Here is a 15656-nt window from a genome sequence, read left to right on the forward strand (position 1 = left end):
AACAAGCGTTGTTTGTTCTACGATAACTACGTTGTTTGTTTTACGCGATTAAAAAAACAAAAACAAGAGTAAAACTCTGTAATCTTGGCAATATTATAACCATTTACTGATTTGTATTACCTCCCTTTGCCCAGTCACGTCGTTTGAAAAATATATAAAAATCACGATACATATTCAATATAAATTTGGGTTTTTCTTTCATAGTTATTAACATGAAGAAGTTTTTAATATTACTTAAGAATTCATAAAATAAATTTAGATTATTTAAAAAGATTAACTATAGAATTATTATTTTTTATTTTGTATTTTTTTTTAAATATTTTTTTTATCTTACCTATCGTGGATTAATTTATTTTCCAACTCGTGTGTTTTTTCGTGATTTTCCATACTATTAAAATCTTCAAAAATTAAATGACAATATCCACACTGAAACATCTTTAAACTTTCCCTCAAATTGAGTGTCCTCACTGTTCAAAAACTAATTGCAAAATGATTGATTTGTATTTCATAACTATGTTAACAGAAAGTTATACGTAGAAATATTACTGGATATGTGTATTTATGCGTAAAAAACGTTATGTCGTCATAGAGATTTTAATTGTTCTCTCCTTAATGTGTTCATAAAAATATATTTGAAAAAGACTATTGAATGCTAATGTTTTTGTTATCGTGTTGTTATGTTTTGTTGTCATGGTGAATATTTAGTCTTTGTTTTCTCTACTATTGTATATGGTCAAAAAATTGTTTCGTTGACAAAACAATTAAAATCAAACGTTTTTATGTGAAAAATAATCATTATTTATTCATCATGAAAAATAAATCTTGTTTTCATAAATATTTCGCTGATAAGTGATATGTATACACACATTGCAGACGTCCAGAACTAAATAAAAGGTCAAAATTGAAATTCGTGCAAAAAGAAGATTCCAGGTGATCATTATTAAATTGTCGATTTTCCATTTTTCAATTTAAATAATAAATTATTCACAATCAATTCAATTTTGACCTTGTCAAATAACCATTCCCTTTTTTTTTTTTTGATACCAATTAAATTTTCTATCATGATAAATAAAAAATTTCAATTTGGCGTAAAACAGTGTAGAAGAGTTAGATATATTTCAAATAGTTCTCCTTATTAACATTTGATATTTATGATCATTGTTTAATCGGAAACCAAATTAAAACTTTTTCTTTATTGTTAACAAAGGATTTGAACCTGCATTTGAAAAAAAAAATCAAGTTCTCTTCTCATTTTGGTGTGGAAGTCACAACAAAACCCTTCAAGTATATTTTAACATTTATTCAGCCTTTAAAAAGTACATTTAATTTTCTTTTGGCTGGGTGGAACTGTAAAAAAAAAAATCATGTAATTGAAAAATATCAAAAGAAGTGGAAACTAATTTGTTTTTTTACATTTAAATTATTATTATTACCAAAATATTTTTTTTTAATTTACTTACGTCACTTCCATGCATGAAGAAACATGCTCCTGGTTACTTTCCTCCACACTAAAAAAAAAGGAGTTTTGTGTTTTTTAAATCAGAGTTAAAAAAAATAGTTTTGATTTTAAATATCATTTTAAAAGTTCTTTTAAGTAAATAAAAATTGAACTTACATTTCATTGGCCCCTTCATGAACCGGTCCGCATGGTCCGGGACCACTTTTACTTTCATCTTCATACATGCTGTAAAAAATTTTTTTTAGAGTATATATATATATATATATATATATATATATATATATATATATATATATATATATATTCATAATATGAATGCGTAAATTTTACGTCACAAAAAAAATTATACTAAGATTAAATAAAATAACAAACCTGCTCCAATTCATGTACTTGACAAACTCCTCAAAAGTGGAACTAAAAAATAAAGAAATAGAATAATAAGTAACAGAATGATACGTTAGCTTTGATTTATAAGTCATTGAACTTTTTCAGAATGGAAATCCGAACTTTTCATCGAATATTTTTTTTAATTTTTGTTTTCTTATGATAAAAATAAAGATATTTTTACTTACTCGTCACTTATTGAGATAATTTCTCTTCTGAAATAAAACAAACAAAAAATATCAGTACAAAAAAATTGAAATATTACGGCAGTAATGATTTTTAAAAAATGCAATAAAACGTAAATGTGTACGATACTAACGGGTTTCGCACAGGTGCGTTAGGCGGCTCTCTGGAAAAAAAAAATCAACACAAAATATATCAACAAAACTTGCTTGATATAACTCTGTTTTAAGATCAAATTAAATCATGTTTGAGTTACTGACCCTATTCCCCTTGGTCTCTTGGGTGTGCTATAAATAAATAAATACATTTATATAAATAAAACTATCTGTGTGTATATTAAAGATAAAAATTTTGTTGGATTTTAAAGATTCTTCTTTTGCTAATTTGTATTAACTACAAAACAATATTAACTTACTTCAAAGGTGTACTGTAAGGTAATGTAAAAAAAAATCAATATTATTTTTAGGAGGGGATTATTGTATAACAACAAATCTCATCAAGATAACCAAACTACGTTTAAAATAATGATTAAATACCTCGTTCGCCTCTCATTTTCTATTTGTTCAACACTAAAAACAAAAATAAAAAAAAAATAAAAAATCAAATGCAACTAACCAGATGTGTGTAATTTCCAAAATCCATAAGAAAAGTCTGATACTCACGGGCACAGCGTATTTTTTTTCAGAAACTTTGTGATTCGGGTAAGATCCCGAATCACGTGGCGCATATCCTTACAGATGCATCGACTTGAGATAAAAAAAAATAATAACATTATCTCTGATAATGTTCAAATCGTTACGGAAAAGAGAGAGGAACAGAGAGAGAGAGAGAAAGAGAGAGAGAGAGAAAGAGAGAGAGAGAGAGAGAGAGAGAAATACATACTTGTCCATTTTGACTTTTACCCCGAGGAGTGAAATTTTCGAATGTTTCACCCCCTTAAAAACTATTTTTTGAAGGAATATCATTGGTGAATTTTAAAAAACCACCCTAAAATCTGCAAGAATAAACAAAAACAATAGAAACCGATTTTTTTTTAGAAAAAGAGATTTTTACTTCTTATTTTCATAGGTGTGTCGGTGTAACGCTATAACCCCTCCCCTTAACTTTAAAATAACGGAATGAAAAACAATTAAATTCTGTTCATTTACAGAAACGAAGATATTCTGTCTTTATATATATATATATTTTTAAATTATTACTGAATTGAGAGAAGGGTGGGGACCCTTAATTCATTGCATGCGCGGATCTAGAGGGTTTGCAGGGGGGGGGGGGGGGTCTTGTACATAGATTAATGTGTTAATTAACTTAATTCTTAATTCTGTATCTCTTTATAGAGGAAATAAAAGATGAATGAATGAATAGTAAAATTATCGCAAATATGCCACGGACCTCCTTACCCCTGGCAAACACAATTATCATTCGGAACCCCCCCCCCCCCCCCCCGAAAAATTTTCTGGATCCGTGCATGCATTAACATTTTCATCCTAAAAGTTTAGGTACATACTACATACATACATTGTTTGTATACGAGGGGTTTATTAATTAATTTGAGCAGATACTGTAAATTTTCGTGAATAAGTATGACGACTTTCAACAATCTATCATCACCTGAGGGTGGGATCAGGGTACCATGACATTACATCGTATAACCGTGCGGGTGACACAATGAAATAGCTCAATTATCTTTAACATTATTGTGTCAGTTCTAATCAGTGAGGCAATGATAGGTGTATATTATATTAAAGTCAAGTTGAAAAATTTCTGATCATTTTCATTCAATTCATACAGAAAGAGGATAAGTTTGTCAGATTTTGATTCTGCATATATATATTTACAAATGTATTTCATTACAATCTTAATTTCTATAATCGGATGCGGATCAGCATTTCAATGCAATTTCTGTGACCGTACTCCATTTTCTGTGGAATGTAAGGGTAAAATTGTGTGTCCGCTGGATGCTCAATATGTTAAAGTACAGTGTGAAATAGAAAAAATTATATCCAGTGATATAATTCTACAATTAATGATCGCAGGACCCGGCTGCCGACCAGTTGAACACTATGCACATTTCTGCTTTGAAAATAATATTAAAGAAATTATTCTTCTGGATACTTCGGAAAAACCCCTGTATTGTGCAGGTAAAAAAAATCTTTTCTTTCTATCACTTCTTCCTTCCTTTCAACTCCACGTTGCTAAACACGGTTTATCACCTGTGTGAATAATTGTTCTTTCTATCCTTTTCGTTCTTTCTCAAAAATATGCGGTATCGTTGTATGGGAAAACTCCGCCTCCTGTCAGTCTTGACCAATCCTAGACCTGTAAAGATACTGCAGACCATCAAGAAATTTGCACACAGCCTTGACTTACGTAATATTCTACTGACCATGTACAATTTACAAAAAAAAAATCAATCATGCCCTGTCACTTTGTGGGAGAAGAGGTGATTTGCTCTGGTACATAATTGCATTATTTGTATCATTACTTATAATTATTGTATGCAAAGTATGGTTAGTTTCACGTTTTGAACTTTATTTGTATTTTGATGTTAACGTACAGCACCGGAAAAAAAATCCAACGGGGGGGGGGGGGGGGGGGGTGGAGGGGGGGGGGGGGGGGGGGGGCAGGCGGGAGCAAACCTATTCCCCCTTTCTATAATTGAAAAACATGTTAATGTATAATCAATCTTGTGTGAATGTTTACGGTTTTAATACACTTTTGAGAATGGATATGATTTTTTTTTTCAGACCAAACAACGATCAGAATGACCGACACGTCGTCTATGCGTGAGTTTTATATATTACTGTAATCTTTTTTATCTTTTTGTTGTTCGTTTATTTTGTTTATTGATTATTTATTTAGTTTTACATGGTGGAGGAATATTGCGTTGATCTCTTTTCTTGTTCGTTTTTATGTTGTTGTTGAATTTCTATTATTATTATTATATCTTTAGATACCAGTCCTCCATCTACCAGCGCGTCGGTAACAACTGACAACAAGCGAACATCCGCCGGTGTTCTCTTTGATACTCACACTTATCGTACATTGTCCACTGTCACTCACACACAGGTCCAAAGTTCCTCTCGCTCACACACCCAAACTTCCACCCCTGTTGCTCACACACATGATCATACATCTACCGGTTCTACTCTCACACACCCACGCATATTCACCCCCGTAATTAGTACACAGGAACATACATCTACCAGTTCTACTCTCACACACCCACGCATATCCACCCCCGTAATCAGTACACAGGATCAAACATCTACCGATTCTACTCTCACACAGCCCCACACATCCATTCCCGTAATCAGTACACAGGATCTAACATCCATCACTCCCACATCTACTTCCAGTCAACATTTCCACAGTCATTACATCCACCCCTGTTTCTATATCCTACCCTGCAGAGAGGACTAACACGACCGATAAACAAAGTAAATATGTTTATTACTTCTTGAGTTTATTGGCAATACCCATAGTTATTCTCGCATGCATTTATAATCAACGGCAAAAAAAGAAAAACGGTTTTAATCGCATGACCAGCGACATCATAGAGGAACACGATATTTTCAACAGATTAAAAACCTCTGTTCATGACACTAATATAGAAATGGACGAACTTGATTCAGAATCTATTTAATATTGTATTTCTGTAATATGCATGTACTCTTATTTTTTGTGTTCTTTTTGGATTGTAGAAATAAATGTGATATTTCGCATGTACGTGTTTTTCTTTTCCAATCTGTTCCAATTTTGATTTTTGTTTTGCATGATACGAAACCTGATGTTGTAGATCAGCATGTAAGTAGTTAATTCATTTCTTAAATTATAAATTAAGTAGAGTGACCCCAGGTGGAGTTTAAATATAAAGTATTCTATTGTGTTCATGTACAGCGTATTTATAATTAATTTTTTTTGTGTTTAATTTTATTACAGTCCAAGATGCCTATGGCCTGGCAGTCTCTGCTGTAGTAATGGTTCTCCTCCTCCTCCTGGGATGGATCTTACGATCCATCTTAGGCCATTTTGGAATTAAATGCTGCGTCCCAGTGAGGAGGGGGAGAGGACAGAGTGATGTTGAACACCCCCAGCCACGGACGAGGAAACCCGCCCCAAAGAGCGTGTATGTACAGAAGTTAACCTAATTGATCGTAACAATAAAAAAAAAGACCTCTTAAAAGCTTATATATAGAATGAAATTTAAAATATATTTTGTTTAACAGCTGGAAATGATGGAATCTACTGGCGCTGGAACTGAAAGGGATCATGACAGACCGCTGCCACCTGGGGCAAAGGGTGGCCGACCCCGTACGATGCCCCCCAAAAAGCTGATCTTAACTCCACCGTCTTACTACCTCAGATCGTAAGTCAAACGTTTTATTTCAAATCTCTCTCTCTCTCTCTCTCTCTCTCTCTCTCTCTCTCTCTCTCAGTTACAAAAAATCCAGTAAAACGAAGATGTATACTAGTTATAGTCTATTTTCTCTTTATTTTGTTTGACCCGTCATTGAATATTCTATACATTTAAAGGATTTTTCTTTGATTTTTAGCTCCAAGAAGTAAGGACAGAAAGACAAAGAAGGACTGCACTGTAGTCAAGATAGGCTGTGCAAGCTTTTGACATATTGAAAAAAAATTTGATTAAATTTTATTGAATTACTATCATTGTTTGTTTAAATGAATTAACTGAAATGACAACAGTTTTGATTCGATATGACTGAGAGTAAGTCAACCCCATTCCTCTGTCAATGTCATCTAGTGATTGATGTTTGAAAAGTGAGAAAAGCCACGTAGTGAAATTCGATCGTAAGAAACATAACCACCTGAGTTGCGTAAAAATTGGTTGGAGTCTGTCTATACGTCAACACACATGAAGTCAAATCTAATGTACCGAGTAGATATATTGAAAACAAGAATATCTATTACTGTATTAAGTTTTATGGATAATAATTTTCCTTAATAGTTCAAGTGAGATCACCGTGTACTTGTCTATGATCAGATAACACATCTGACCATGAAAATGTCTAGTCTCATTATATGATGTTTTCTGTCCGAATCACAAAATGAAATTCGAGTGTAGGAGATGATCCTGTTCACTGATAATGTTCAACCACACTTCGTTAATCGGTGTCTTTTCTATATCTGATAAACACCATTTTAGTGATAACCATCTTTTATTTCAGACATCAGTATCAGTGCGTTGCACCATCGCACAGTGAACTTTCACCCATAATTAACAACGCAATAGATCAAAGACGTATATCGTCATTGCTCAATGCTTTCAGGTGAACTTTCATTCATAGTTAACAACGCAATCGATCAAAGGTGTATCGTATTCATTCCAGAACAATTACCCCCTCTTTTGTTTAACCTCTCTGTAAAGTAACATACCCCTCCCTACCCTCTCGTTGGGTGACGACGTTCCCGTTGGGGTCACCGATGTGGATCATTGATCTATTGTTTTACAGCTACCGGTGGTCAGACAATAGCCCATTGTTTTCCCCCTCTCTACAGCCGCACGTGCCCAGGACAATAGCTCCATTCAATTGAGAACAATAGCGCCCATTGTTTTCCCCCTCTGTACAGCCACTTATACTACTAGTATTTGCATTGTCAATGTTGAACATATCTGAACTCATGTTGTCAATGATGCACATATTTGAACTCGACGTAAACTATGTTATTTTTTTTTTAAAAGATGTCACTTATACGTGATGAATATATTTTTGTGGTGTCCTGTTCTTGATTTCATATACCAACTGTGATGTTCATTAAAGTATAATAAGCATTGTATTTTTTAATAGATGCGCTGTTAATGAAAAGAAAAATCATATTGACAACGATTGTGCCCAAATGTCGCCGTCCCTGCCCTTATGCAACTACCAACCTAGAAGAGGAAAATTTTGAAATACATCTGCTTTCGACTGGGTTAGGAATGAAAAAATAACAATAACAGACCGCGAACCATCTCAAAAATCCAGAAAAACGAAATACAAATTCAAAGCAGAGCAACACGGACCTCCAAATATACAGAGGTAGGATCATCTGCCAAGGAGGATTTGAGCTTCCTTTGCTGACCGGTCAAACCCGCCGTGTGCTATTTGTCGTAATCGGGAAAAATAACTGGAAAATTCCCTACACAATTAGGTGAAAAATTATGGTCTAATAATTAGTATGGGAAAGTCAGTCAGCATGCGACCCAGTGGAAGATTGTATTTGCTGACAAGGTCGTTGTATCCACCATAGGACTTACAAAAAGATGACTTTAAGCGAGACTGTACTTGTTCTTTATTTTCCTGATAGGAGGAACTACAAGTTTACTTTGAAAGACATTAAAAACAATGCTACCGTTGACAAAGAGTTTGATTGGGTTATACGAGACTTGAAACAATTTTCTAACAGTATAAGTTATGTTACAGAGATGTTATTTTGTGTTCTTTAACAATTGCAGACAACATAGAAAAAAACTTTCCCTGTAAAACAGATTATAAAATTAAAGACAAAACCAGAAAAGATATGATGTGCGAAGGCAAGATAAGAATAAACTTTAGTTAGGTACCCAAGGAATGAGATAATCTGTCCAACAAATGGGAAGGGGATAGATGGATGGATGGAAAACCTTTATATGACCTTTTCTTTATATAAAATACTACATGATATTCGGCGCAAGGGATGGGGTTATCGTTTTACACATTTATATAATATAGTGCTAAATTTGTTGAACAATAATTTAAGTTCATTTTTAATTATACTGTATCCAAAATGTTTTTTACACAATTACTTTTTTAACATATTCTTAAAAAATGAAATAAAAAACAACTGTGATGATTGGTATTTAGAGGAGCGGGCAAGGATGAAAAGCCTAAACTAAATTGCTTCATAAATAAATGTACTTGAACTTAGTTCTTTTTGTTACAGCTAGCCAGAAAATGTATCGCGTCTCTAAAATTTGTTTTAAGGTCATCCCTCCACTTTAACACCCCCGTTCCATATATACATCATTTCATTGTTCATTATTCACAAATTACGAGGGTCAATCAAAAATTACGAAGACAATGTGGCTGTCTATCATATATTTTTCATGAAAGTCATACTTAACGGATTAAGCTGTGCACCAACACTTATGTTATTATTATGCGAAGTTTAAGTCCATTTGATGAAACGACATTTTTGTTACCCCTTTTTAAAAACATGTTTTGTCACCACGGTGCACGGCAACGTTCAAAACATGACGTCAGGATTAAACACGCACAGTTCATAGATATACCCAATCTTTATATCACGCTTAGTCTCTTGTGCCTTTCTTCTTACAATTTAAAATTGCACTGAACCACTTAACATCTTATTTGCACACTTTTGTTCGATAATCATAAGTTAGTTCTTAGTTTTCATTTTCTAACTGTGTATCTCTTGGTTTACAGTAAGGATAACCCTGAACGTCAGTTGACGTTACTTATTTTTTACCAAATATTTACAGATATTCTACTCTCTTTTGGACTGTTTTATATTCAAAATACAATTACCACCATCCCCACAAAATTTATTAAAGTTAAGCACAAACTTGCAAATAACTGTTGACTTATTTTGCGTACATTGAGCATTTTAACAGCTTGTGTCGGCTTTTTTCTGGGTTAAATCCATTTTTGTTTGTACCTCTCGTTGCGCCGTGACGTCCGGCGACGTCGATGTTCTTAGTCAATTCTAAAGAGGACTATTTATCTTAAGTGACTAATATCTGTTCGACAAAACAATATATCCCGTCATTATTTGGAACATAGGATACCAAGAAAAAACTTAATTTGAGGTGTCAATATTAATTGGTTTGAAGCCCATTTTCAGATATTACTTTCAACATTATATGGTTTATTGTTGACATAACACAAATTTTGACCGTGTGCCGTGACCTCATGTTTGAAGGATTAGATTCTAAATAATTCTTAGAAATAAAGGAATTTATTAACTTTTTTTCTTGCAAATTGTTTGAAACTATTGCTAAATTATGTCTTCCAAATTTAGAAATGATATGACTTTAAGTAACATAGCTATGACAAAAGTCTTCGTATTTTTGATTGACCCTCGTAATTAAAAAAAAAATTAATACCAATTTGTTCAACTTTTAAAAAGTCATTTGTTTTTTGTTTTTTGCTGTTTAGGAATCAATTTATCAGATCCAAAGTATCGGCCCGATAGTTAATTGGGCTTTTTTAGTTTCACAGGATGAATGACCATCTTTAAGTCCTCCTTACAGATAGCTTAAAGGTGTTTAAAGGTAGCTTAAAGACGATCTTTAAGCCACCTTTAAGCTATATGTGTTGCTTAAAGGTGGCTTAAAGAAAGCGTAAAGATGGCATAAAGGCAGCTTAAAGACTATCTTTAAGCCACCTTTAAGCAACCTTTAAGGACAACTTATAGGTCCTTAATGTCCAAACTTCTTTAAGCCACCTTTAAGCCACTTTTAAGCTACCTTTAAGCCACCTTTAAGCCATTAAACAAATTTTAATTCAATAGTGTGCTTAATTTCTAACAAAATGTATTAACTTTATGAAAGAAAAGGTATTAAAACGGTTTTTGTTCTAGAAAGAAAAATGAAAAAAAAACACATAAAAAAACCGGCCACGGCGAGAATTGAACCCGGGACCCTTAGTTTACTAGCATCACCACATTTCCTCTGAGCCACGGCAACTTACATCTTCATGAGCGTTTTTATATCCTATATATCAGTGGATATTGAATCACTGTATTGAATGTGTTTACTTGAAAAGATTTTGACAAACCATTCAGTTTGTAACAATCAATTATATCTAATTTATACATTACATGCATGCATGTATTTAGAATGAAATACGGAACTTGGTCTTCAGTGAACAAAAATATATTATACCTAAGTGGAAACCGTTAGGTTCACTTTAGTAAGCTTTCTTAGTTAATAAATTTAAACCGAGTAGATATACGTTCATCTAATTTATAGCTATAAACATGTAAGAAAGAAAATGAAATCATTTCGTTTATTAAATACATTGATACTATGAGGGTATTTGTTCAATTTCCCGCAATTTCCCGGTTTTCATGATCGCGGCGCCGTTCCAATATGTTTAAATATTTACATGTAATTGTATGTACATGATTTTTAACATATCAATTCTATAACAAACAAAATTACCAATTACCGGTGACGTATTTACTGCATGTGGCAATTGCAAATGACTAGTACATACAATTGTATGATGTGCCAGGCCGGGTATATTTGACATATTTACCTTTATACACATATTTAAATAATCAACCCCTATTTATGATCACCGGTACATTAATTAATTAGCCTCAAGAATTTACTCTTACATACATGTATCGTTAATTTGTAGACGTAACATCTTTGAAACCCAGAGAGCTAGGAAATAATACTTTGAAAATGAATTACAAATGTAAATTAACTTTTATTCACTAGACTTATCGTATACTCGTACATACTAAGATTCAACGCCTTTAGACACCCTGACGTGCACCTGGGCACACGACACACTTGTTGTGTATATCTTGTATATTCTGTGTTAGTTCCAGGGGTTTTCTTAAGTTGGACAAACAATAGACTTTAATTAGATATACACAAACATGCACCTGGGCACACGACACAACTGTTGTGTATATCTTGTTTATTCTGTGTTAGTTCCAGGGGTTTTCTTAAGTTGGACAAACAATAGACTTTAATTAGATATACACAAACGTGTACCCGGACACAGGACACAACTGTTGTGTATATCTTGTATATTCTGTGTTAGTTCCAGGGGTTTTCTTAAGTTGGACAAACAATAGACTCTAATTAGATATACACAAACGAACAAAACTATGTCTAGACAAACAAAGCAGTATTATCCTGGCCGATATAACAAAGGCAGTTGAGAGTCTTTTCATCTTTTACATGTATCTAGCAGATCTAGAGTTAGAAATAATGAAAATTGAAAAAAAATACAAACCTTAAACCGATTATCAAATTAAATCATGCACTTTTGGTTTATTATCTTTATTTTGTTTAATAACCGGATGAACTGAGAGAGAGAGAGAGAGAGAGAGAGAGAGAGAGAGAGAGAGAGAGAGATTTTGTTCACCGATTAATTTATAATAGGAAACAAACATACTTTAATTAGTTTTATGCACATATTAAGATACAGAGACTGCGCTAATCCCTACGATAATTTTGAAACCCCCAAAAAATTATAAAGAATTTTATAACGGCAATCTGTGTCCATCGGAGCGGTGCTGATGATAGCGATCTGTGTTTAATGGAGCGACGATTAAAACCGCCTGGAACACCCCCCCCCTTCCTTGGAAATTATATATTCACTCGGATGACCCCCTCCCATCTCTATAAAAGAGCTTTTTAATTTAATATGTGTTTTTATTGTTCAGCTTGATCAATATTGACTTAAAGGCCACTTAAAGACAGTGTAAAGGCAGTGTAAAGAGAGCGTAAATGCCACTTAAAGATGCTTAAAGGTGGCTTAAAGAAGTTTGGACATTAAGGACCTATAAGCACTTGCTTAAAGGTGACTTAAAGGCGGCTTAAAGGTTGTATAGCCTTTAAGCTCCTTTAAGTCACCTTTAAGCAACCTTTAAGGACTTGCTTAAAGATGGTTTTTCGCCCTGTGTTTATTAGCATAATGTCTTAATTTAAAATTATAAATATTTAACCATATGTTGTACGGATTGTGAAAAGCAGCGTATGTCGGATAAGTTTGTTGCATGTCACCTTTAGATGCGTGTTGTGACGCTTCTGAGAAAAGGTGTTTTTGTGAATGTGATATTTGCCCACCATAACATGTGGCAGTTAAAGATGATGATGAAGATGAATCTTGAGACAAGGAGGTGACACGCAATGCATTATCAGAACAAAGGTTAAACCAAAAGTTGGAATCGTTACCATATTCATTAAGTAACACAGCAAGTTGTGAGCATATTTATTCTGAAGAGGTTCTTTTTTTTTTACAAAAGAAATATTGAAAAAAAATGTTTCTAAATACCATGGTTTTATTTACTGCAGTATACATTGTGCAAATAAATTTATTTTGTATGTTTGTAATGCTCAAGAGATTTGTAAAGATAGTACTCTATGTATTTTGAGATAAAACTATGTAATATTAATAGTTGGGAGGAATATTTCCACATCGAAATGTTATCTGTTGAAAATACAATACTAGTATTGAAAAACAATGCAATTAGACTTACACGGTATGAATAAATCAATGTCAGCAGTTTTGATATGAGCCATTACTCACACACTGGTTTTAGTTTGGCTTCATCTTAAAATATTTAAAAAAATACATCAAAGTTATGAGTTTTGTTTTTTACGAAAGCCCGTTGAGCTCATTTTCGATGGTAAAAAAAAAATTCGCGAATATACGCGAAACTTTTGCGATATAACGCGTAAGTTTCGCAAATAAACGCGAAACTTTCGCGATAAAACGCGTACATTTTGCGAATAAACGCGAAAATTTCTTGATATAACGCGTAAGTTTTGCTAATAAAGGCGTAAGTTTCGCGAATAAACGCGTAATTTTCGCGATATAACGCGTTAATTTTGCGAATAAACGCGAATCTTTTGCGATATAACGCGTAACTTTTGGGAATAAACGCGTAACTTTCGCGAATAAACGCGTAACTTTCGCAAATTAACGCGAAATCATTATACATGTATTAATATTGTCATTTCATACAGAACCCCTTATGATGAAAAACGATTGAAAACAAACACATTTTAAGTTCATAAAATATTTGTTATTCATTATTATTATAATATCCGTGTTACGTTGATTTATGAAGACACAATTATCTTTTTTTGCATATAGATATTAATAAATTTGATAAAACTTTATAACATTTTTATATGTTATATGTCCAAAGTAGATAATAAGTCTGAGCATCATATTACGACTTTTCAGTTGTTCGCCGACCCTGTGTTCGAACAGGCATTCATTGATGATCTTTTTCTTATAAAATTGATATAAATTCAATCGTCGGAAACCTTTAAAATCTTAGTATTGATTTTCAAATGACATGTGTGATTTTTTAGGACGAATTTACGTCATTTGAACAAAAGCTTGAAAATTTCAATTCACAGCTTGACTTATCTTTCTGATATTAAACTAGACGATAAGTTATGTCGCAGCGATATAACATATATATTATAACGTTTTGAACAATGATATCCTTAAAATTCTAAAATGATACTTAATAAAACGTTTAATTCGAATTAAAATTGTTATAATTAAAATATGTTGCTGCCTCATTTTCGATATTACAGCGCCCATTAGAATGTGAGAAGCGCGATGCATTATGTCCTTTGAAAATCAGTACTAAGATTTTAAAGATTACCTATGTTTGAATTGATGTTAATTTGTATAAGGTTAAATTTAATTCATTTACATCTTTCTATAATATTATTTTGTTTTATTTAAATTAATATATTTGTTTTCCGTAATTATTCTTCATAGGGTTCTTCTATGAAACCACAATATTTATTTTTAAGTTTTGCGTTTAATCGCGAAAGTTTCGTATTTAATCGCGAAAATAACGCGTGATATCGCGAAAGTTTCGTGTTTATTCGCGAAAGAAACGCGTTATATCGCGATTGTTACGCGTGTATTCGCTAAAGTTTCGCGTTTATTTGCGAAACTAACGCGTTTATTCGCGAAAGTCACGCGTTTATTCGCGAAAAATTTCAGTCTGTTTTCTACGAAAAATATATTTTAATATATAGGGCTATTCTTGAAGGTCTACACATTATCATAAGTGAAACTACATTTTAAAGAATTTGAGAAAAAAAAACTTTATGAAGTTAGGCATGTCAGATTTTATAAAAGCAAGAGCAGCAACCGGTGAATATACAAATTGCATCATATGCGTTTTATTTGTAAGTCTCTTCACTATGTCAGGTAAAATAAGACAAATATTTCGTATATGTGTATTTCTTTTTAATGTCGCCCCTCTTTTGTATTAGCAATATCATTGAAAGGAGTTTGGTTTTTTTTTTTACTTTAACATCACAATTGGATAAAAAACCAATGTAGCTCCTGTTTCACCTGTGAATTTTGCACTTTACATTTAAAATGAGAGGTACAAATACGATGGCAATGATGTCAAAGACTAAAATGCCACACATAATCGGAGGTTGCTGTAACTCAATTTGATATAAATTTTTTCTAACTTTCGTGTATTATTATTTGTATATCTTTAGTTACCACAAACAGCGAATTCACGATCTTGAAAATCTGTAAACGGTTGTTTAATTTTTACTCTTTTGGGTTATTTTTTCGTGAATTTAGAATAAAGGTTGTATATAAATATACAACCTTTACATATAGTTTTGTTTAGCCATTAAAAGCTGAAAATACGGTGATCCATATCCGCTGGTTTCTATATATTAACTGTTCATTGTTATATTATTTTAGACGTTGTCTTTTTAAAAATCAGTATCTATTTTGTAATATTTTTTGATGATATAATTCACAAATTTTTTTTATTTAATCAGTGCTTGACTCTTTGTTCTGTTTAACCTTACGACCCGCTGTGCGCCAGAACTTAATACCTTGTATCCTATACGCTAACATTCGTTCACTCCGTTTATCCTGTACAC

General features: G+C 32.6%; 1 protein-coding gene across 1 annotated transcript; it reads right to left on the reverse strand.

Annotated features, from left to right (window-relative positions):
• Nucleotides 1–1322: 1322 nt before the first annotated feature.
• LOC128171177 (uncharacterized) lies at nt 1323–4427 on the reverse strand (the record flags this gene model as incomplete). The annotated part of the gene is made up of 10 exons (XM_052836905.1): nt 1323–1347; nt 1461–1508; nt 1616–1684; nt 1832–1873; nt 2032–2058; nt 2163–2192; nt 2287–2313; nt 2563–2595; nt 2689–2772; nt 4237–4427. Coding segments are annotated over 10 exons (576 nt in total), but the record flags the coding sequence as incomplete, so codon positions are not given.
• Nucleotides 4428–15656: the final 11229 nt, after the last annotated feature.

Source organism: Crassostrea angulata, chromosome 2 (assembly GCF_025612915.1).
Source record: "Crassostrea angulata isolate pt1a10 chromosome 2, ASM2561291v2, whole genome shotgun sequence".
Taxonomy (NCBI): domain Eukaryota; kingdom Metazoa; phylum Mollusca; class Bivalvia; order Ostreida; family Ostreidae; genus Magallana; species Magallana angulata.